Here is a 25,473-nt window from a genome sequence, read left to right as displayed (position 1 = left end):
CAAGCTTCGAGTTCCTCTCTATCTACTGCCATGACTATGTCCCCTTTCCTGTCCACCATGTCCTCCGGCTTCGACTCCACTCCCGTGGTCAGTTTCCACAACTTCCGAGCCACTAAATGACTCCGGATCTTCACTTTCCAGATCGGGTAATTAGTCCCGTCCAGTTTCCCAGACTCTCCAAAGTTAGGGATAGTGAAAGAGAGAAAACTGGGGGAGGAGGAAGGGAAAGCAGGGGCTGAAGAGGCTGTAGAGGTCGACATCTCTGCTGTTTATACCACACAGCAAAGTCAACCAAACTCAATTTCACTAGACCAAAACTCTGAACGCACCTGATTGAACCTGAGTCACCCTCCTTCTCGCAAGGGCACAATCCTCCAGTCGTGGAAGTCGATTCCCAAGAGCTTCTGAATCAGGGTCGTCCTTCAGCAAGGTCCCTGCCTTCAGGCTCCCACACCTGTGAGCCTCCTACTTGGGTTCTGATACCATGTTAGAAATCAACCCAACAGAGGATACACACAGCAGAAGACTTATAGTAATGCCCAGGAGCTCACATAGTGTGGTGTGGGTGTGGAATCACAAACTTCTTGACTTATGTGCATTCAATAGATGTGCAGACTCATCAATAGACAATGAACCAGCCAAATAGAGAAATCACCAAAATATATATATTTCCATCCAAAACTATGGACACAGTACAAGAGAGACAGATCCAGAGTCCCACCAATGGTGTGGTCCTCTGATCTTACCACAAGGTCCTCCTCCTATCAGCTGGCTATCTCTAGACTCGAGCCCGCGAGCTCCACCTCGAGCTTCTGTAGACTTTCCGTCCAGATCCCTTCCACCTTGATGTCTTTGCACCAGCCTAGGTGGGCAGCACTCTGAGCTAGGTCTGCAGCTCTACAGCTCTCTTGTCTCCTTCTGGATAGAGGCCCACAAGTGGCTGATCTGCTGCTCCTTCTGCTCCCTAAACTGCTGCTCCAAGTGATGATAAGTGAGGCCTCAAGGACCTCCTTTTATAGGGCCCCAAGGGCTGGAAAAAATACCGACCAGCCTGCAGCAAACTCGCTGACCAGACTGGCCGACCAATCTGTGGCTGGTCCAGCCCTATAAGGGCTCACAACCCAGCCCAGCCCTATATAAAGCATGCCACTGCCCCCTAGCAGCCCTATTTGCTGCTCCACATCTGTGCCTGCACATCCTGCCATAACTGCGCCTCTGCCAGGCCCTTTTCCAGTTCCGTACACCCTGTAGATGCCAGCGCCATGTGATCGCTTTTTATTCCGGGTTCCTCGTGCTGGCTACTGCTTCGCCTTTTGCTGCTGCAGATCCATCCTAGCTCTGGGTACCCTCCATCTCTTTGATTCTTGCCCACAACAGCTCTAGATGTGCTGCCCACATGACAGCCAAGATGCTGTCCATGTGGCAGCCCCATCTTATCACGCAATCCCTTCTGGCTCTTGTCCACATGGCATCCAATCAGATGCCCATGTGACAGACACTCAAACCCTAGGTTCACCCCCCCCCCCCATGCTCTCCTCATATGGGGGCTTACAGATGGGGAGGTGACCTTTCCAACAGTATGTATATGCATATGTATACATACATACACACACACACACATATATATATGTATACATACATATACATATGCATACATACACATACATATATATGCATACATACACATACATACATATATTTTTAGAGGTGAAGTTTTGTTTTGGCAACTTATTCTTTTATGGCAGATGACAATAGGAACATGGTGAGAGCCTTCATCTTTGTGATGTGTTGGTTCAATAGCTCCACTACAATCTCAAGAAGGATGCCCACATGGATTAGGAACACCTAGAGATGGCCAAAGATGTATGGAATCTCCTTGCATACACATACATATATATGTATGTGTGTACATACATACATACATATATATATATACATATACATACATACACATACATATATATGTATGTGTGTATGTATATGTATCATATACATACACATACATATACATATACATATACATACATACACATACATACACATACATATATAATACATATATATACATGTATGTGTTTGTGTATGTATGTATGTATATGTACATATACATACACATACATACACATATATATACATATACATATACATACACATACATACACATACATATGTATGTGTATGTATGTGTATGTATATGTATATACATATACATATACATACATATACATATGTATATGTATGTATATACATATACATATGTATATGTATGTATGTGTGTGTATGTATGTGTATTATGCATATATATATATATGTGTGTGTGTGTGTGTGTGTGTGTGTGTGTGTGTGTGTGTGTGTGGACAGCACAAGCCTCTTCCTTGCCTTGCGGAAGTGCCCTACATTGTCAGTGTGGACAGCATCAAGGTCTCGGTATTGGTTGGCGTTGCCTCTCAGGTCTTTGGGTCTATGATTCGTGTGCACAGTGTACTCTTTAGAAGCGCGTTTCCATGCTCTCTCGAAGAGTGTTATTTGTATTTCTCAATTCTCTAAGTATAAAGCAAATTCTCCCCTGATTGGGGGAGGGGGCCCTCAGTGGGTACAGTGACCCAATCGGTTGTCGACTCCATTCTCTCTCTACCGTCTCTATGGTGTAATTCCTCGCTAAAGGTTTAAAGAAGGTCTTGCTGTGACTACACAATCAAATTACCGTTGCATGTTACATAGATACATGTATATTCAAATATAACCCATGAGCAGGAAACGTGTCTTCGACTACTTGCAAAGACTATATGATTTTATTTTAGTCTCTCCCAAGCAAGTATTTCTATGACTATATCCACAGATATTGATCATAACGCTTATTTTGCAGTTGACCTCAATTGGCAAATCATGAAGTAGAAAGATCTCTCAAATGAAAATTTTAGCAGTTTAAGGAGCTGTTATATCCTCCTTACAAGGGATAAAGTGGTTTGCTTAATCTATCTACCACAGAGAAGATCTGATCATAACCTCCACTCACTGGGAATCGTGATAATGGTGATATGTTCCCATCTCGCAGATGGAGCAGGAAAGGGTTTGAGTAAACCCTATAAATTACAATATCCATAGATGTCATTGATCATAACAGCCACAAACATCCTCATGAGCATTCAACGGTGAAGAGATCTTGGTGCTTATAAAAGGAGCCGAAAAGGAACTTTGCTTTGATGGATTCACTTTGATAGATCAAGGAGCCAAGGTCCTTCAAAGAAGCTAAGGGCATTCCACAATGGTGGGCTGCCATGGGAGTATTTGAGAATCAAGACTACCTTTGGAAGATTGGATTCTCTCGTAGCTTGTCAAATGCATCGGGTATCATTTTGAGGCTCAGCAAGAAACAACTAACAATCATTCTTTCCTCTGCAGCAAAGCAGCTTCCTTAGTTGCATGTAAGCCCCTTTGTCTCAATGGACGTTGGATGTACTCTACAGTCTACAGGGCTGTGTGGACCATGAATGTGGCTACAGCTTGGAAGAGAAGAATGTGCAGAGGGGGCTCCGTGGTCTGAAGGAAGGGGCAGCAACCAGGCTTGAGATAAGATGAGAAGGGGGAAGGTGGCGAGTATACACAACGAGTGCCAAATCGGTTTGAATCGGCAAAGGATTCTTGGGTATGTTTTAAGATTTATAGTACACACGCCAAAATATGGAACGTGCCATACTGTACCATACAGAAAACAGTACACGTATCTGAACTATCTTGGCAGATTTGGTAATTGCAATACCAAAGCTATGGGAGCAAGTTACTCCAAAAAGAGGGGAGAATAAATTTAGGAAGGTGAGGTATGTACTGAGCACGTTCATTTATGCAAGATGTTGTATTGGTGGTGGTGTTTTTAATCACTTTTCTAGATTTGAACTCACTTTTGAGTATCACACATACTATTTGTGCCTTAATGAGGGCAAGAGGGCATCTCATCAAGATATCCTCTTGCTTGTCTCAGACAGCATAATAGTGTCGTGAAAGGAATAAGGCCTATGTGCTTTACTTAAGCTTCAGTTAATTGTGCACTACAAAGAAATCTGAGATCAAGAGACTTCCCTCTCAGTAAATGGAACATTTATGGAACATTCTCTATTCAAACACAGTTTTGGCCCACTCACAGATTTCTTGGCCCATCCTGATCAACAATATGGTGATTTTCCTCCTCGAGACCCAGCAACATAGATATTCGTTCATGCGAGCACAAAGAAGAGCACAAGAGGGGCCGTCAGAGCCCAGCTAGAGGATCATCGCAGACTTTTTCTCCGGTGACCGGAGTCATTGGCAGCCAGGGACCAGAAGTAGCAAAGACCCAGAGTGCACGGCATGACAAACTCCACCTCGGGTGGAGTCTCACATTACTTACAGACATGTCCTCTCAACTATTTGAATTGGGGAGAAAGACCACTAGAGTGATGATAGCACAAATGACGAGCTACCTCCCAACGATTAAGACGAACTGATCAGTTTAAGCACCAACAGCATTCCATCACTGATTTTCTTCCTCATCGACGCCAACCATCACCAAATCCAAAGCATTTAATGGCCAAGCTCATCTTGTATATCCTCATCCGACTGGTGAAGTTGGTCCCACACACTCGATGGCAGGGGGCCTCCCCTCTTTGTCCTTTTCATTTGGGTTTTCTCTCACAGTGCAACAGCACAATGTATTTATTATCTTGTCTCAGACACCAACCTTGGCTGTGGGTCCCCGTTTTTAGTGGGCCCAGCCCTTTTCTAAAGTCTCATATACCCTTCGTGTTAGAAAACAGAGATGGAGGTTGCTTGCTACCAAAAATGGTTCAACAAGTCAACTTCTTTACAAAGCCAAATAATGAAGGCAGACCTGTACAGGCAAGGACTCTATATTGCCAGCGGCAGCTATTAAGATACAAGCAGGTATAATTTATAAGTGAACTGGGCTGCCTCTCAAAATAAGTCAATAGGTCAACTTCATTACAAAGGCCAAACGAATAAAGGAAGAGCTGTACAGGCCACCACCTGCCACCTATTCTTAACAAAGTCCTCACTATAGATATTGTACAGCTCAAGGTTTATCAATCTCAAAATGTGAATGCTGGCTGTACTTAATGCAAGATCATGAGGATACATGAGATAATAAATACATACTCATATCCATGTATCCATGGGTGAAAAGCAGTGATATTTCTCTCGAATCTCATAATACCTGTGGAAATGTTCCTCAGTCTCCACCTCGTGGACCTGTGGACATGTTCCTTGGTCTCCACCTCATGTGTACCACGAAGGGGGCAGAGCCTGAAATCTTCGTGATGTCGTGTGGTTACAATAGGCGTGCACCTGACTTGAATCTGAGTCACCTTCAAACTTGGATGGACTCCTTCCTTCACATGACCACAAGAGCTAAGCCACTAGCTTTGATATCATGTTAGAAAACTTAGGTACTGATTTCTCAACCTCACCAATAGCGGACCGATCTAGAAAAATCTCTTTCATTCACAAATGAGATACACACATGCACACGCACTGATCACCACTCAGAGAATAGAGAATATGTAGATAAAGAATGCGTATAGGTATTCGTCCACACCTGTGGGAAAGACAGTTCTCAGCTGAGCATCAAACTTTCAGCAGATGCTGAAAGTTTCACAAAATATGACCAAGACTGAGGCCTCTGTCTCTCTCTCTTCCAGTGCTACCAAAGTAGGCTTCTGTGGGATAGAGAGAAGGAATGCCCTCTACGTCTGCTCGTTCAGACACATCGTCGTCACGTTGTCGTAGTCCATCGCATGGAGGTCATAAATAACGGAACCCTCCTGCGCTCTTCAGTAAAACTCATTCTATAGGGAAATGTCGACTGATTCTTCCGAGGTCATGCTACCTCGGCTAGAGCGTAACATTCCTTCCCTCTTCAGACATCATCGTCCTCTATTTATAGGGAGGAGGTTAGCCTGCCCCATCCACCTGCTGCTGCTGGCCGACCCACCATTCTGGGGGGCCAATCAGTCAGTCTACAGATCGGACCAGCCAACCAGGTGGCCAACTTAGGGCCAACCCTGGGTCATGGTTAATGTGACCAGACTGCTCACTGGTACACCCCCCTCAACTCTATTGCACTCTGCTCCTCCTCATGTGCAGGCACACAGTGGGGCAACGCCCTCTTCTAACATAAGGTGCCAAACCATATACATGTCTTGCACATGTAGCAGCCGTCAGAGCAAAGTCTGAGGTACACTACAGGACTACTTATATCTTGTGAAACTTATGACAAGCTTTGAAGACTCTAAACTCTGATTACCAAGCACAAACGGCACCAGGAATCTTACCACCTTGCCTAAGGCACAGATGGCTTCAGGTTCCAATTGTTAAGACATAAAGATGAACGTGCATGTATATGTCCATTACACTTCAATGCATCCAATCTCCACCTGTTGACAAACGAAAGAGGAAGGAAAGAAAGACACAAAGAGAGAGCGAGAGAGAGAGAGAGAGAGGCTGCCATCTGGGTTTCAAAAGATGAACCTTTGTTATTACCAGGCCTCATATCTGAACAACAACGTTTTTGTATGAATCCTAGACAAAGGATTCAAGGATTCCAAAGGGGAGCTCATATTGTTGGAATAATAGGGTACCCTCACCAATTCTGACCCCCATATGTTGACATGGGGGAGGATGACATACACCATAGGGTGGGATAGAGAAGGCAGGATTAGGGCTGCCATGTGGGCAGCAGACTGGCTGTCACATGGGCAGCAAACATACTTTCACGTATCAGACATGAGAGAGCTTGGAGGGATACCTTGTGGGCGGACTTTGGCCTGCCACAGGGATATTCACTGGAGCTTGCAAGGACAGCACCAGGTACCAGGCCCTGGGAAGGACAGGTACTGGTCGGCATACTGGTTGGCAGAGCCTGGAGCAGACTGCCAGGCAGACGTGCAGGTGGTCAACTGGTACAGCAGGTCCATGTGCTGAAGGTGTTGATACATGTCTTGGCAGCTTTTGTACTGAGTTAACATCATTATATCTATTCTAGTTTGGCTGCACGTCTGTACTCTCTTTCAGATCTGTGTTGTCGTTCTCGCACATGCGTTGAGTTGTGCCTTTAAATTTGTATCTAGTGTTCTTGGGGTAAATCTTCCACTGCAAGGGGAGTTGGCCTATAGCTTGTTTTTCTACATGGTATCAAAGCCCAAGGTTGCCATCCAGGGATAGCATTGTTCGTGTGTGTTCGTTTGGCTTGCAAATAGTGCAGAGCACCTACTTCAGGTCATCTACACCCTTACCATGTCGATTAGCCCACTCATACCAAACTTTGGTGAGGCTAGAAAGTTGGATGGTTCGAATTATCCAATATGGAAGGTAAAAGTTCAAAGCCATCTGGATATGGGAGGTGACGGGAAGAAATAGAACCAACACCTATCGACATAGTAGCCTCCACGGGCAAAGTTCTAATGCCGACAAATGCAGATAAGCTAAAGGATTGGAATTGAATGATGCAATCCCTCTTTCTTTGATAATCACAGTTACAGCAAATGAAGCATGGGAGATCTCGAAGAATCTCTATGAGACCAAGAATACAGGGAGAGAGCAATATGGCTTTGCGAAGATTTTTTGTGGAGCTATCTTGCAAAATTCCCATAGATTTAACGACAAAATGTCTTATAGCTATAAATGCCATGAAGCGTAAATCATAAGATGATCAGCAATTATTCGACGATCATCTCTTGAGCACATTCCCACTAAAATATCTCGTATCTCCTAGAAAATGCAACAACGTCTTACCAAATGAATAACGTAAAGCCAGCCATTTGGCATAAAAAAACTGTCACTTTCTCTGCAAAGGAGAACGTTTAAAAAACTAAGACCCAGGCAAAACAGTTTCTATGACATGGGGGGGTATGTCATCTTGCAACGTCTGTTTCTACAAACCAGAACGTGGGAAGACATAATCTGAAGAAACTTATAATTAAAGCTTCTTTCGTAGCTTTTCGTGGAAGAATTGAAACCACCAATGTTTCCTTTAGTAAAAACGATTATGGAAGCGTGGCTGCTTACTTCGAAAATGGACAAATAGATGGTCGCACACAAAACAAGCAGCCTCCGGCCCTCCGTGGCCATCATAAATTCCAATGAAAGTCCCAGAAGGATCGGCCTCAACTTGGCTCTGATCCTCCAACGAAGCGTTTGCTTGTACCACGGCCATGGAGATCTCGCCAGATGCATGCTGTACAAGGTCTTTGTACCACAGAAGCTCATCATTGTAATCAGCCACTTCCTTGCTCATCCGTGCATAGCGTTGAACCGGCCGCCAGCAGGCCGTTATCATCTTTACCAACCAAGATAGCATCCCTCATTTCAACTAGACAGTGGAAAATTTTCGTCATATCCGGCTCGCTCGCCCACAACCATTTCCCTCGTCTTCTTCAACGACGATTGCAGGGAGCAAAGGGACTTCGGAAAAGGTTAAAATCGGCGATACACTAGCTGTATGTTTCGCAAACGCGTCATGCTACCCCATTAGTGCAGTGCGAAAGGAAGCTTGCGAGCGGCAAACGAGACATGTGCAGGTGGATCCAAGCGGCCGAGAGATACGAGGAAAGGGGAAGCTGGAAGGAATCAAGGTAGCATTTTTCCGTCAAAAGGGAGAGAGGGAGAGGAAGAAAGAGGGAGAGGAAGGGGAAGGCGAAGGGGGGGAGAGGGTGAAGAGGAAGGAGCTTAATTGCTTGCTTGATTGGAGATGCGGGAAGCTCAAAGGGAAGGATGAAGATGAAGATGAAGATGAAGAAGAAAAATGAAGAAGATGAAGAAGAATGAGGAAGATGACAGAAAAACAAAAAGGAGGAAGGTGCGGCGAAAAAGAAGTGTTTTTTTTCTTTTCTTTTCTTTTCTTTTCTTTTTTTCTCGAAACAAACACAAGCCATTTCTCCTCCCCCCCCCCCCCCCACGCTTTGCCCTCCAGACTCCCATCATGAGAAAGAAGGAGGTTCCCACACCTCCGCTGCACCACCCCGACTTGCTCCCTTGCGCATTTGCTGCGCGCATTGGTTCCCATGCAGCAAGCACCACATCCCTCCGCCTTGCCACCATGTCTTGCATGAAAGCCTACAACCCTTTTAAAAAGAAACGTAGAAGAGGCTCACATCAGAGAAAACATGCAACACCATTGGCTGCAAGCGATTGACGACACCAGCACAGATCTAAGTGGAGAGCCAAATCCTCCACCTCCACCAGGGCGGTGTATTGCCACCGTAATGATCGGGGCCTTTCGTGGGAACCTTGCAAGCAACGAAGAATAACGCTGGTTTTTGGCATTCACACTACAATGGAGCTACGCAAGGACGGGCTATAAGAAAGTTGCCTCTCCCCTGCAGATCGGAATCAAGGACACATGTCCGCCTCACATTTCCCGAACCTTGTTAGAATATCACACGCACATGCATTCCTCTATTGAAATTAACTTGAAATCATGCATCACATTTTCTGATTTCTGATGTTCCCCCCTCCTGCCAAACGTTGCCAGGCCGATAGCAAAGGTCAAGCACAGAATGCAGTCCGACTGAGCTCAAACAAAATCTATGTCGACCACATCATCTTGAAGGTAGCCTCAAGGTGCCCAAGGTGAGAGCCCATAAGGAGAACTCACAACAAAAACAAGCATAGCCCATTTGTGGTGTGCCTCAAGAACAAAGAAAGGTAGAGAGGAGAGAGAGAGAGAGAGAGAGACCAAAGGGAGGAGCCAGAGCGAGAAGAAAGCAAGACGAAGACAACCAACATAACATAGCCTCTCATTCGGCTTAGAGGACCTCCCCACAAGACTGCCAAGGCTAAAATTTCAACATTGCAAACCTGAAGCTAGCATGGATGCAACAGGTTCCCACGAAGGCTTTGCCTCATCTCAAAGTAACATTTATGAGGCATGATGGGGGGGGGAGGGGTTTGCAACCTAATTGACCAATAGCATTGTTGGCCAAAACCCAGCTAGATGGGGACCCATATTAAGGAGCATAGGCTATTGATGTGCCCCAAAAAGAGAGCCAAGAAGGGAGCGTAGAGAGAGAACCGACATAGCATAACCTCTCAATGTGTGTTGATGGGGAAAGAGAGAAAGAAAAACGTTAGAATGAGGACATTACTAAGCAAGAGTGTAATTCAATACATTGCAAGAAGCAAGAGGGCTTCAATGACATGATTATGCTGTGAACATAATTCATGATGTACTTACTTTTCACTTACTGACTAGAGAGGATTGGACACTAATATATTCATTTAAGTTTAAGTTTAAGTTTATGACTTGATCTAGGGTAGTAGTCAACCCAATCCATTGTGATGGGCGGACTGCTGCCCTCCCTTGGATTGTGTGTCCAACTTGCGAGCATGCGGACGGTGGGAAACACACATACACACATGCACGCACGCACACACACACAAATCCCCTCGGGTTTACTTGCATTCCTTGGGGTTGTAAGCAATCTAATTGTCCATAAGAACATCAGGAACCAATTTGTCATGGTTACTTTGAAAACCAGGGGTAAGAATGTGGCAATGTTTATTATTTACTCCACATAAGGAAAGAGGACATGAAAATTTGCGAAATGGAGAGAGAGACAGAGAGAGAGAGGGTGGGGGGGGGAGAGAGAGAGAGAGAGAGAGAGAGAGAGAGAGAGAGAGAGAGAGGGAGAGGGGGAGAGAGAGAGAGAGAGAGAGAGAGAGAGAGAGAGAGAGAGAGAGAGAGAATCACATACATTGTGTGTAGTTAAACATACCTTACTCATTTACACACTAAGGTAGAGGAGATGATACGAACAAACTAGAAAGCACTAATCCATAGCCTCCTAAAATGAAAGAAAAGGAGAAGGAATCCAAAAGGCAACAGTGGAGAGTAGTGACTTGCTCTTATTTCCTTTAGACCTTCCCCTTGAATGGCAGAGAGGCAAGAACCCACACAAAAAGGAGCAAAAGGAAGAAGACAACCCTCTCACTTATTGGAAGGAAAATTGTGCAAGGTCATGCAAGCATATGAGGACTTTCCTCCCAAGAAAGTGCTCTTGTGACCCATTCCCTTACATATATGTCTATCTATTTTCTTGTCTTAGGAAGGGCCGACTCAAAAGCAAATAAGACCAAGCAATCACTATAAATAAATGCCTTTTGGATCCCTTCTCTTTCATCTAATCCACAAAGATAAGCAAGGGAAATGGTCGCATAGATAAGTGACCTTTTCTTTCGTACTAATCTACTCATCTTTGTCAACACAAGGCCCAATGAGTGTGGATGTCCAATGTACCTTTTCTTGCACACACTGTCTGATATTGCAAAGCTCTCTCTCTCTCTCTCTCTCTCTCTCTCTCTCTCTCTCTCTCCCCCTTTCTCCCTCTCTCTCTCTCTCTCTCTCTCTCTCTCTCTCTCTCTCTCTCTCTCTCTCTCTCTCCCTCCCTCCTTCCCTCTCCCTCTCTCCCTCCCCCCCTCACCCCTCTCTCTCTCTCTCTCTCTCTCTCTCTCTCTCTCTCTCTCTCTCTCTCTCTCTTTGTTAGAGTAAAAAAGACTAAAGACATCACAACTCATGATATGATTTTCTTGAGACCAACCATATCAACAATATCACCCATGATATGCTTTTCTTGAGACCAACCATATCCAAAGGCCACCCATCTAACTAAAGCTACACTTGGCACAGTGCCCTCCTTTATTTCTATGAAAACCCTTATGGAATACTTATACTCTTTGCAAAGATCAAAAAGGTTATTGGCCTTCTTGCATGCTTGCTCCATGGATCAAGACATGTGATGTCTCCCTATTTCATTGCTTTAGAGTAGTCACATTTGAGGTATCATCGGACTCCTGCTCTCATGCCCCCTTCCACTTTTGTCATCTAATCCTTCTTGGATGTTAGTTTGTTCGAATGGACAACACATATCTCTTGATGTAAATGTCCACCTCCACACCTTATTGTACTAGATTGGGAAAGCATGGATAAGAATGGCACTGTTGTCTTATGAGAGGACAAAATAAACTTGAACAATTCCCCTCTTGCAACAACACAGATTAACAATGAGCAATAGGCAGGAAACTTCCCACTGATGTTAGATTATCTACCTACCAAAGGAAAATGAAATGCTAGCAAAGCATACCTATGTGCTAGCTTGAACGTGCACATGTGCATGTCTGTGTGTATGCCCGCGCACTTGTGCATGTGGACATGCGTGTCTGTGTCCATGTGTGCATGTGCATGTGTGTAGCTTGTGCATGTAGGCATGTATGTGTGTGTGCATGTGTGTGCGTGCACACACACACAAATGCATATGTACATGCAAGTGTGTGTGTGTGCACGTGCGCATGTGCACATGCATGCGTGCGTGCATGTGTGTGTGCACACGTGCATGCATGTGCACTTGTACATGTGCATGTGTATGCACGTGTGTGTTTTGTGTGCGTGTGGGCATACAAGTATGTGTGCATGTGCACGTGCTTGTGTTGAGCGTGTGTGTGTGTGTGTGCACGTGCATAAACACACACGTGGACGTGTGTGCATGTGCACACACATGCACATGTGTACATGTATGCGTGCATGTGTGTGCATGCACATGCACATGTGTACATGTATGCATGCGTGTGTGTGCGCAAACAAGTAAGAAAGGCAAGTAATAGGAATGCAAGGTCTTTTTAATAGTTTAGTATACTGAAATGTAGAATAACATCCAAAACAATGAATAAAAACAAAAAGTTTTCAAGAGGTGGAACCATTACAATTCCATGATTAACATTAAGTTTAGTATACTCAAGCTCTTTTTGACAGTTTAGTATACTAAAATGTAGAATAATGTCCAAAACAACGAATAAAAGCAAAAAGTTTTCAGGTGGAACCATTGCAATTCTATGCTTTACATTGTTCCAACCAACTATGAACCCTCAAACCTAATAATTCTAATGCAATATTGTTTCTTCATGCACTCACTATAGGAAGTGTGATGTGTTGTCGAAATAAAGAAATGTTATGTGGTTAGTGTCAATCTTATAACAAGTCAATAGAATTATGCTTATTTGCAAAAGGGCATTGTATACATAAAGAAATCTACCATTGTCCAAGTTAAAGTCTGTATCATGGCATGATTTTGGCATTGCATCACTAGCTCTCCTATTAGGTGGCATGCTAATATTTACCCCTTGCCCTAACCAACTGTGCTTTACATGGTGAGATTCCAATGATGCTTTACATGGTGAGATTCCAATGATCATTGAGGATGTCCTATTTACTACCAACATTCTCAAACCAAGATATTATGATCCTTTTTTAATTGTTAGAAGGTAATTGATATGTATGAAGTTGCATTATTCAGTGTCTTATCGACACTTTTTGTTTTATCGTGGAATATGTTCCATGATCTTTAGAAAATCAAGGAGAATATTGGAGAGGGAGGAGAGAGGTGAAAAATGGAAAAGTCAAAGATGATATTGGAGAGGGAGGAAGAGAGTTGAAAATGGTGTTTTGCTTCTTTAATGACACGAGTGCCTACCCTACCATACATGTCCTAGCGCTATTAGAGATGTAGGTTTAATGCCCTTCTCTAGTTTATATTACATTAGCTCTATTCACTCTAGCAGCTAGAGCTTGGTGGTTGGACACCTTGCAAGGGGAGATTATAATCTTTGTTCATGGTCTTGAGGGACAATAAACTTTTGAGTTGCTCCTCTTTTGATAGGAGGTCAAAAGAGTCAATGCCCAATGTAATACTTTAAGTGGGTATGGTGGGGGGAAACGAAACTGAGGAGCCTTTGAGATTGCTTCATCCGATATGCTAGTATGTGAATGAATCTATGCTTTTTTTTAAAGATTAGAATTTAGGAGCTAACTTTAGAATCCAACAACATTGAGCCAATGTTTTATTTGAAAGCCTTTGGGTCATTTGAACATCCTAGTAATTTCTATAAAGCCTTAGATACCAATATGCTATCATTTTGAGTAGATATAAAGAATTACATTTTTCACTACCATGTTAATATTTTGGTCTTCCTTTTGAAGCAAATGTAGCCTTTATGTCTTCCATCAAGCAATATTGTAGCCTTTCTATTGAGCATTCCCTTTAGTACTCTTGCAGTTTGTGATCATCTTTTTAAAAAAAATACGGCCTTGTTGGTAGACAATCCTAAAAAGAAAAGTCTTTTTTTCACACCCACAAACCAATTTCAAATGTGGGTTTCATCATACTTTGATCTACCTCATCCCCCTGCATCACCCATTATCATGTTTTTAAATTTATTTTGGGCTTCATGTACCATAATCTCTACTTTATTCTAGAAATCCAAACATGTTAATCTCAAGTCGTCAATGGATGTGTATATACACCATATGCATATTGCAAATGCTCTTGTTTGAAAAATTTGATCGCCTAGCTCTAAAATTTGAGAATAAGCCTTAGATTATAACTTTATTGTAATTGCATATGTAGATTGTTGACCCTTTCAAGTGTCACAAGTCTTGATAAATCATTTTATGAGCAAGACAAGAAAGGCTAGTGCTAGGCACTCACTTTTCACATATGCTTCTCAACAGAGCTCAAGTTCAAGCATTGTCACCAAATGGGAATAAAATTGGGCAATAAGGAGGTCTATAGCAATACAACAACATCCACTCAAATTGGAGATATACACGACTTAATATTGAGCTTTGTAAAGGTATGGGACCTGCACCTCCCTCTCTCATTCCTAAGCTTGTGAAATGTGAATTACAATTCTAACACATACAATAGCATCAAAAATTGAATATGCACGAAAACTCATGAAAAGATAAGAGGCAATCATTGGGTACAATCTCCCCCCTCAAGCTGGTGGGTTGTGATCCCACACCAAGAGTATTTATAATATTGAAACAAGAGCATGAGCCATTGATACAAAGTTATGTATTCATCTCTTGAACATCCCTTTTCTATACTTTTCTCTTCAGCATCCTTTTACCATACTTTTCTCTTTATCACTCCTTTACTCATGATCTCATCCAAAATTACATGCCAAAAGTGGAAAGGCTTTTAAGCACTCTTATCAAAATGTAATGACTTTTGGCCATTTAAATCGTTCCATAACACTAGCTTAAAACCATGGCATTTAGCCTTTATTCCTTTGAGCTTGTATACTCCAATCCATCCATGTCATTTATTGTACTCAATAAACCAATTCACCATTAGTCAAATACTTAGCAAAATGATATACATCAAATGATTAGCCAATCATGCTAAGTAATGGTCTTTGCAAATGACTACCCACTAATGTGAGTATTCCTTAATGGCATCACCCATGATATTTATTAATGGCACATGTTTAGTTAGGCGTCCCTGACTAAATCAAAGTATTAAATAGAGCCCCTGCCATGTCTGGTGCGATCCTATAAATACTTTACGTCATTTCAAACAAGAGTTTTGAGAAATACTTCTCGTAACAGCTTGATAGGCCACCTTTCCCTCTACCATCCTTGCTCACAACTTTTTGCTAAAACTTGTGAGCTTTGCAATGTTAGGTCTCAATTTGACTTCTCACTCCACCTCTCTGAAGCTCAAGCTCAAGCTCGATAGGCCAGATTTCCCTCTACCATCCTTACTGGGCTAAAACTTGTGAGCTTTGCAATGTTAGGTCTCCATTTGACTACTCACTCTACCTCTCTATAATTCAAGCTCTCCTAATATCCATCCTGAGAGTGTTGAGATCTTTGCCTCTTCCATACAAATAGGGAAATTGCACAAAAGCAATAAATGAGTCCAGTGGGTGGGACAACAACTAGCGAGTCTTTTGTGGAGCCCCTCAAGCAAAGATTATCATGTAAGCATCAAGACAAAAAGACATGCGAAGATACATCTAAACCAATCCAAAGAAATAACACAATCATACAAACAAGTATTCCAACGATCTACATCAATAAAGGCTGAAAATAAGTTATAGAAAAAGAAAAAGCTAGAGGCTTAAGATCTCTTTTAGTTTTCGGCACAAAACCATCATTTTCATTGCAATTATGAATTACAAATATTCCTTCGTTCTTCATGGAATTCTAGATTATCTCTATAAAAAGCCTTGTATGGTGATGGTGCACATACCCCTTGATGCTAGGTCCATGGCTTTATTTCACTAAAACATGTGTGTGCCAAGTGTTGATACGAGTGTTTTTGTAGGGCATTCCTATGAAGCAAGCTAGATATAATAGGAATTTGGACTGTAATGCAAGCTGGGAAGAATGGATTAATTATTTCTCTACAATGTGAGTTTTAATGGACAATCTAGTTCATGAGCTTGCAAGGTATTAATTTCTCTATCCTATGTCTATTCAGGTGATCTATTAGGTCATCCAAAGGTCCCCAATATGTTTAGGATGATTTCTTCTTGCCTAAGCTTGAGTATCTTTGCTGGAAAAATTCTAGTAGATTGGAAATGGTGGCATGTTTGATTGAGCTTTCTTTGCATTGACACATTCCACAAATTCAAATGGTTGGAAATTTTCTAAAGGTGTATTGATATTCTACTTATCCATGAAAACCTTTCCCAAGATGGGGGTTGGATTTCATTGGTCTAGTTAAAGTCCCAGCACATCCAACAAGTACATATTAATGGGTGATTTGATGTCTTTGTAGGAGATAGGTGTGGCTAGGTTTCTCTTGACCCTCCTTGTGATGCCCTTTCTCTCTTTTCCACCCCCTTTTTCCCTTTGTATCTACTTCACCCTTTTCTCTTTCTTTAACTCTCACTTTCATTCCTCCCCTTCATTGCTAGTAGCATCACATACCAAAAGGCTTTTCTTGACTTTGTGAGAGGCTTTAGAGAGTGACCACTTGGACTAAGAAGAGGAGCTTTTATGGTAGCACCCTTGACAACCAATGCCATCAATATAGCCCTCTCACTTGAGGATTAAAAATGATTCAGTAGGCAATATAGGAAATTTGGGACAAGGCACTTGCCTGGCACTTGTGGGATGCATTGTAGGTCTCATGCCAATAAGATGCCAAGTTTGGGATTGGATATAGGCCAGTCTACAACTTGAGGGTTGCCCTCAATTGCAATTCATTAACCTTGGATGATTCATCCAATTTTTTGTAGGGCTTCTTCTTAGCCATGCATATGCTAGACGATGACCCTTAGACTCAGCATAGGAATTCCACCAATACAATTTCTTCTAGATTAAATGCCAAGTAGAATTGAGTGTGACCTTGAATGATGTTGTAAGGCTCAAAGTATCATCTAGAGTTTGTGGTCCCAAGTATTCTTGTGTTGATTCACTATCGTGTGAGGACTCATTTTGGGCACTTTATTCATGGCTTTGGCTTGACCAGTAACTCTTGGATAGTAGGTCATTGATTTCTTGTTGAATGAATAATTTTATTGCCATCATTTCAATTGCCAAATTGAGTAAATGAGTTCCTTTCTCTGACATGATCTCAATGGGGCATTAAAGATGATATTTAGGTAGCCCAACCACCTAAAAGATCGCTCCATGGGCTCAAAACATAGCTTAATCTAGCCCAAAGGCTGAATTGAGAAGAGCAAAGGAAGGGGGACAAGTTGGTAGAAGTGGACTACTTGGTCTAGGGGTATGATGAGAGGAAATGGTTCTCAAAAGGACCCATGAGGGGATGCCAATGGTCGACCCTAAGAGATATGGGTCTCTAATTTCTTGAATCGACATAATGGGTGGCAATATGAAAGAGGATTCATTGTTTGGGGGGAAAGGGGGTGGGGAACATGATCTATAGGAGTTTGTATGTGATAAAGTAGGTTTTAAGAAGTCTCTCATAACAATTGGATTAGTGGATGAACAAAAAAATTAAGGTTGTGTGTGTGCATTGCTAATCAATGCTTAACATAGGTCCAAGACACCTTGGTTTGAGTTTGTTAACATTAATTTTCCAAAATTCCGACAACTCAGCACATAATCATCTCCTACTATTTGTTTCTATGACTAATGCTAACATGTGAATTTTTAAGCAAACATTTAATAAGAATAATGTGAATATAAGCTTTATTATATTACAACTTATTATGTTATAAATAATATAAAATAACTCAAAAGAATATAAAGTTATAATGTATAATTTACTATATTAAAAAAGTTAAAATAAAATGGAATGTTTACCTTAGGAGCCCCACTCCAATCTCACAACTTCACATATGCCCTACCTAGGTCCCTGTGCAACTAAACCCTTGCTTGTACAGGGAAACTATGAGCCACACTACTTGCTAATGGGTCATTAAAAATCAAATCCCCAACTTCCTAGTGTCTTTATAATGGTTGCATGAATTGGCTATGTTCATATGGGAGAACATAATTCAAGCAAGAACCATCTTGTAAAAACTTTAACCTCCTCTTGGAACAATACACTTTTATGCATGTGTAAATCATTAGAACCTACATTTAATCAAACAATGTTTTGTGCAAAACAGCAAACTCCATATAAGAGCTATTCTACGTTGTGCGAGTGCATCAACATCTAAGATTAGATTATAAGTGACTGGATATTGGTAAACTTATTATATGTTGATAGATTAAAGGAGCTATTCTAGATTGAGCAGGTGCATCAACATCTAAGATTAGATTGTAAGTGACTAGAGGAGATACATTTGGCACATTTATATTCCTTCTGCATACCCTAGAATTGTTGGTCAATGCGTTATGTAGGTCTAGAGACCTACCAAAATTTAAAATTCAAATGAAAGTTCATAGGGATCTACATACATGAGGGTTTTTTAATTCAAAAAACCTATAGATCTATAAGTAAAATTTCATCTAGCATCCATATGTAAGCATGGATTTTTTAACAAAACATTACCCTTGAATGGAAGTTTGATCTAAGCTCTTCTACTAAGGAATCCCCTAGGGTTCTTTGTTATTAAATGTTCCTCTAATTGATGCTTTTATGAAAATCTTTTGGCAATGTGGCATAAAGGAGGTTGCGCATGTCTATTGGCATCTAACATCTAATTGCAAGATACATGATTGGGCCCTTTTAGCTAACAGCATGCATACCCTAAGTTTGTGAATCAATGCTTAATCTAGGTCTAATGCCAAGGTTCTAACAAAATTAATGAGTTAACATGTAATAATTGAGATAAGCAATGTCCTCTTTTCTTGTTTGTTCTTTTAGCTACATTTGCATATGAATTTTTAGCAAACCTTTTGGTGATGAGACATGAACACACTACTAGTTCATGTAGGTTGTGCCACATCTAAGAAATTGTTGTAGGTGAGTAGAGGAGATACATTTGGTAGGTTTATTCCCTTTATATGCCCAAGCGAGAGCCATTTCTTGCAATTGGCTCCACATCCAAGCTTGATGAGGCTCTTACATGGTTATGAGGCTTCGCTCATGCTCCCTGGGTTAATTGAGGTGATAAGAGGGGCTTGAATGATTACATGAATACCTATTTAGGCAAGATTCACACGTCTAGACAAGGGAAAGGTAAAGGGTTGGCATTGTTACAAAATAATTGGGTGAAATTTATGATTGTCATAGTTGTTTTCGTTCAGCTTTTCGTTCAGCTTGGACAAGCCGCCCAGGGTGTGTACAACCCCCAAAAGTGGAAGTTTGAGAGCCCCATCTCATGTTAGCAACTTAGAAGCTACTGCAATTTTTGTTCATGTGTCAGATACATGAACACCCACTATTTCTTAGGCTGGGTTCAAACCACCCGCCGACCATCCTCCAAAATGTGTGAAGGGCTGTCGTCCTTGCTGGATCAACAGGAGGGATGGGCCTTACACACTGACACAAAAGATTGGTGTCTGGTCCATGAAGGCCACTGGTCCATGAAGGCCGCCCACTCCATGGCTAACTTGATTGGCCCAATTCATCTCCTCCCGTGGCTACACCAATCACAACAGAAATTAGGAACAATGAGATGACCACCGGGTGGTGTGAACTACCAAACTCGTTGGCCATCCTCCAATTCTATTTTGCCCTCCAGGGACGGGCTACTAGTGTGAACCCAGCGGTAGCGCTAGGCGAGGCATTCTGACATGTGTGAATCTTTATATAAGTGGAGATATGAAAGTATTTAGATCCCTTGTAACCTCTATTGCAACGTCTGTGGTGAATTAGATCAGTCATGTGATTATAAGACAGAAATGGATCCAAACAATGTTCCAATGAACCGGCAGATCTTTTCTTGACGCAATTGGTCTCTCTTCATCCTCCAAGATTCAAGCACATCATTAGCCTTTCTTCAAATTCCCTCCCACGAACAGAAATATCATGTTCTTTTCCATTTGCATTCAATCCAATTGTCTTTCCTTCGGCTGTCTATAACGTAAATTGCAAGTTTCCACGGTTTTAGCGATGGAGTTTCATTCTCAGCATGCCCAAGGGATATTCCCAGAAGGTGGAAATAATGCCCCTCAGCGATGAAGGCTTCACAAAGGCGTTTTCGAGTCCCCTCTTTCATACCTTCCGTCGTAAGACTATCTAACAATGGCTGCTAGTTATTTGGACTGCATCGAGGGGTTGAATGATACTGGGATTCGCATACGGGCATGCCCAGATTTATAATCTTGCGCGCTACACTGCAGGATTCCTTGCCCCGATTTGGGCGGAATATGCCAAGGATAAGTTGCAAATATGATAATGTCAAGGCGTCTATTGACAGGTTCAATGAAACTTTCCCTCTTGACTAAATTCGGAAACTCATAAGCGTGGCTAAGTTTTTGAGCCATAGTGTAATAAAGAAATCTAATGAAGCTGTTCTCAGGCTTCTTGTAGTATTAAAAAATTGTGCTTGGCGTATCGAATAATGCGTTCCCTTGTTTGCTTCAATGCCAAGAATGTCAGATTGAGAAAGACTAAGACAATGGTGGAAAATCGAGAGAGAGAGAGAGAGAGAGAGAGAGAGAGAGAGAGGAGTTTTAAATATTTGAAGACCACAAAAAGTGCCAATTCTATTCCCTAAAAATCAACATCTTAAGGAATCTATGAAAGGGTCTGATACTCAAAATGAAATCTCTACTTGCTCTGGGATAAGTTCCTCCACCAATAGTGGTGTAAGGATGCATATAGCTGGCAGAAGGCAGTTTTAAGAAGTACGAACAAGTTGGCATGTCAAGAAGGCCATCAACAGTGTATGATGTATCTGATAAAATTTCTTCTGTAGCTTGTGATTTTAGAAAATTAATAAGATGCAGATAATTTCATGTTTTCAAGTTGGGCAAGCATGGTGGGGAGTTTGTGTGACAAGAATCCAGTGTATCCAACCCAGGCAGGGTCATGAAAGTCCCACCAGTTAGCTCCTTTTGATGTGATCTCTTGAATGCAATAAGGGCTCTTTTAGGGAAGTGTTTGGATTCCAAACTAGCCTCTGAGGTTTGCATGGCTTACCGTAAGTCCTGTCAGTGCAAGGATGAGGAAGTCTGTTTCTCTGCTTTTGTGTTCTTGTTGCTAGCTGTGAAGGCTTGATAATCAATGATGGGAGTAAAACCAGCACATCAGGAATCAGTATGGGGTGGGAGGGGTGTAGCTTCCTAAAGAGATCTGATTCCATCCATACTGGCAATGAAGGGTTAGATGCATCAAAGCAAAGACCAGACAATGTTGGTGAAAGTGGGCAGCTCGTTATGGTTTCCACTATAATGCTTATCCCATTGTATAACCACATTCTCATAAAAGTAGAACGGCAAGGATGGAATGATGAGGAAGGTGACTTGACTGGAGACCTACAGCAAGTATGTTTTCAGGTAAAGGCTTTCCTAATGATGACTAAGCAGCAGTTCTTTGTTCGTTATGCCATTTCACATGTTTGTTTTTACCTCACAATAAGATATGAGCGCTCTCTTGGAATCTCTGTTGAATTTCCTGTTTGGTTTACGTAACTGTAGCCTTTTTTAAACTGAAAAGGCACTTCCTGAAACAACCCATTATCTTCGCACTACAAGAAACAAAGACCATAAGCTCGCCATCAACAATATGAATACCCAATTAGGTCCATGGCTTAGCTGTGGAATATCATAGATTTATATCCTGTACCAGAAACGCCCTCTCCACAGAAGAGACCTTGCTCTAGTCTAGCTACCTACCTGGCAATGCTCTGAGCCATAATACACATTCCATGTACTCGAGTCTGCCTTAACTTAAGCCCACATGGTGATCTTGACCTTGTCTCCTTGCATCTGGAGGGTTATTGAGTATTCAACATGGGAGGCATTGTGCGTGTGAGTTTTGGGAGTAGGTTTCATGAGCAGATCGAGATTGGATGAGAACACACAGCAGAGAAGTTGTATAGGTTGCAAGGTATGCCTTACTATTGCTCATCTACGTGGATGATGTAGTATTCTTTGCAAAATATAAGAGGGACATGCAAACACACTTGGATGCATTGGGTAATTTCTGGAAAAACTCAGGTATGCAGGGCAACATCATGAAAACAAGTTAATGGTGATTGGGACTCTTTATAAACGGATGACCTTTGCCTTCAAAGAAGGGCCTTTGAACTTAGTCACCACATAGAAGTACCTAGGGCTGGAATTTGTAGATAACTACATGTCTGGAAAGAATAATTCTGGGAGGTTTGAACGCACACCTATAGAATTGGGAGATGAGAAAGTTTCTTTACCCTATGCTTGTGCAAACAGTTATCCTCCATAGATGCCCAGCCTGGGCACCCCGGGCTCTCTAGAGCATATTGGAAAAGAATAGAAATAGTGCATAAACGCTTTCTCATACGAGAACTAGGGGTGAAGGCACAGACACCCTATCCCATCCCTATTGGTTGACGAGACTGACATGATACCATAGGAGGGAGAAGCATCTTGCCAATACATGGGGTACCTCAACAAGCTTGTGAAGATGGATGTATGTCAAGGCTACAAAGACCACTGGTTGATAGAGAGATGGGAGGAGTGGATGGAGCTATGGGGCATAAAGGCTGCTGATATACCAAAAGACTAAAGTGAAATGCTATACAAATTATGGCTAGACCCAAGAACAAAAATGCAGGTCTACAAGCAAGAAATTAGCTCCATGAAGACCCAAGATCCTGAACCCTACAAAATATACCCCATAGGGGAGGTAGAAGATGAGCAACATGTGCTCTTAAAATGCTGTAACCCATGCACACATTAGGGAAAAATCAGCAAATGCAATGAGTACAAGTCTGGATCCTGTGAGTCAATTCTAAAAGCTCAGCACTCGAATACTGAATAGCATGAGAGGGAAATCAACCATAATGATACTTCATGCACATACCCTTTGGGTCACATGCCTCTTCAAGTGTGGCTCTTCACTCTCTATAGAAGAGAGACCTCATTGTATGGATTAATCCATACACAACTTCATTCATCAATGCACTATGGATGCTTGTTCTGTATTGTCATTATAGTCTCCTTTCCGCTTCATAGCTCACCAATGATTTTAGGTTACCATGATGTCTTTAGACCAATAGTGACGGGTGAAGCCACTAACGTAGTCTCAATCCCTATGTCTATCTACAGTGGGGCATTAGAACAACCCTAAACTCCCCTTGGACATTAGTTTAACGAGTCCTTCACCTCAAGGGCTATTTTGCCTTTGACTATTGCCCATTACACCTAGGTGTGTACGTGGCTCAAGTAGCTCGAGATGTAAGAGTGAGTCAAAGCTCTACTTTTATGTTGTGCTTAACATGATTATAGTCGCTAGTGTGCAATGTCATTAATTACAACTTGGATATAGAATTACTTGTATAAATTTTGTCTGGCATAATAATGGCTTTCTTTATCCATTTGCAGTGGATTGAACATGCGGAAGATGAATGAAAGGTTTCCAGAATCAAAAGTTAGTATCCTTGGTATATAGGCAAATACACTCTAGTGAATGCTTCAATTGTTAGCTTTGTGGAATCCATGGTCTTATACTTGTATGAGATACGTGTGTTATTTCCTTGACATGGCAAGATGCTCGTTTCAAGAAGGAGGAGTTTTTCCGCCGCATTAATCCATCAACCTTGGTTAAGTTGCTGAATGAGGTTAGTAATGAAGTTGGTGCCGTGCTTAGAAAAGGGAGCAGTTGTAACACTATATCTTGTTGGCCACATATACTCATTTTGTATAGACAGATAGGAGTGTTTAAAAGTTAAAACCATCAGCCCATATTCCTCATAAAACCATCAGCCCATATTCCTCATGGCTGTATTTGTGTCTAAAAAATGTTATTTCATTGCACTGGTGCTGTTATTTGAAACATCAAAGTGATAACTGTTGAAACAGTTTTCACATTCCTAAATCTCTTAATTGAATCCACATTGCCAAATATTCTTTGTAGGGAGAAGCAGATTGCCTCATTCTTGATGTGAGAGATCGTGAAGCATTCCAGTCCTGTCACTTGAAAGATGGTAGGTTCAAGAACGTAATGAACCTCTAAAATTTGCTTCTTTTTTCTTCCCAAAACCCCTAGATGTTTACTCCTGCTCTACAGACTTACTGCCTTTTTTGGGTTGGGGGTGGGTGTCAGCCGTCTCTTTTCCAGCACCATCACTGAAGAGGTCTGTGAATGTCTTCTCAATGGAGATACTTAGCTTTGTAAGATGTTTCAACCTGTTGTCAAATCTCTTCAAAAACTTAAATACACTGTTCATCTGATAACAATACACTGTTCATCTTATAACTCACAAGAAGAAACCATTTCCAGTCATGTAATTCTTTGTGTATTGAACTTGTACCATTGCAGATAAACAAGGAGCCAAATAAAATAATTGTGATTTATGATGAGGATGGGCTTTCAGCACCGGTATACTTAAGCTTGCATTACCTTGAAATATAATAAAAATGTAAGCAAAATGTGTTTTGTGATGTTTAAGAGCTACTCTTACAAAGTCTCAAGGAATTCAACTCAAACTGTTTCGCAATACCCAATGGAAGCAATCTAAACATAGCCCTTGGGAAATCTTTTTGATGGGGTTTTCCGACAAAGACCTCTGTTAAGTATGGAAAAAGGGCCCTGAGAGCAATATGCTCATGGCAAAAGTACATCATGCATAGCATGAAAAAGAAAATACCTTAAGGAGGTCAACAACTTGCTCATCAAGAAGAGCTAGTAAAGCACGGAGGTTGAGGCTGAAAATGCCACCTTAGACTTGTGGTGGCCTCCTAGAAAAAAGGGGAGCCACTCCACTCCCTGATAGCCCTCCCGCCCGGAAAGACCAAATACCAAATGGCCATCAAAGTGTACAATGTCTGTCCAAATACCAGCCAAAATGTGAGAAAATTGGACCTGGGATCCATCGAGTGCATATGGATTTCTATATGTGCCACGGCCCACACTGAAATGCTCACTAAGATCTCTTAAAAATATCCTCCAAGGCATGTGGTGCATGTCTGTAAGGGAATGGGGAGACGTCATCCAGCGAGCATAACTCAACTAAGTGTCGTCGACCAAAAGAGCCCAGGATCTGATTTCGATAGAAAGACATGGGAGATCTCCACCATTTTCTTGACATAGAAATATAGGGAAATGAAAATGGCATCCAGTTGACATAGGGAAAATA

General features: G+C 41.8%; 2 protein-coding genes across 5 annotated transcripts in view; one reads left to right on the top strand and one right to left on the bottom strand.

The window, feature by feature from the left end:
- Positions 1-8,883, bottom strand: part of LOC147884187 (putative protein phosphatase 2C 60) — a 30,310-nt gene extending 21,427 nt beyond the window's left edge. The window contains exons 1-2 of one of the 3 annotated variants that reach the window (XM_087398090.1): positions 8,056-8,883; positions 7,783-7,834 (exon numbers count right to left, since the gene is read on the bottom strand). In XM_087398090.1, coding sequence (XP_087254216.1) covers positions 7,783-7,834; positions 8,056-8,347 — 344 coding nt within the window. In that variant the 5' untranslated portion in view covers positions 8,348-8,883. The remainder of the gene's footprint in view (positions 1-7,782; positions 7,835-8,055) is intronic. The other 2 variants (XM_087398088.1, XM_087398089.1) reach the window with 2 other exon arrangements.
- An 11,184-nt stretch (positions 8,884-20,067) lies between these two features.
- On the top strand, positions 20,068-24,970 carry LOC147884186 (uncharacterized). 2 transcript variants are annotated; one of them, XM_087399130.1, is made up of 7 exons: positions 20,068-20,419; positions 20,534-20,610; positions 23,720-23,769; positions 23,885-23,955; positions 24,252-24,321; positions 24,441-24,508; positions 24,657-24,970. In XM_087399130.1, exons 1-7 carry the CDS (start codon positions 20,369-20,371, stop codon positions 24,747-24,749), a joined length of 480 nt encoding a protein of 159 aa, XP_087255256.1. In that variant the 5' UTR covers positions 20,068-20,368; the 3' UTR covers positions 24,750-24,970. The 2 variants fall into 2 exon arrangements, with proteins under 2 accessions (XP_087255256.1, XP_087255257.1); XM_087399131.1 differs by having other exon boundaries at positions 24,441-24,471; positions 24,657-24,716.
- Positions 24,971-25,473: the final 503 nt, after the last annotated feature.

Source organism: Dipteris shenzhenensis, chromosome 27 (assembly GCF_047967505.1).
Source record: "Dipteris shenzhenensis isolate YYH24624 ecotype China chromosome 27, Dip_SZ_1.0, whole genome shotgun sequence".
Lineage (NCBI taxonomy): Eukaryota > Viridiplantae > Streptophyta > Polypodiopsida > Gleicheniales > Dipteridaceae > Dipteris > Dipteris shenzhenensis.
Note: the sequence above shows the minus strand (reverse complement) of the source record. Positions and strands in the feature narration are given on the sequence as shown.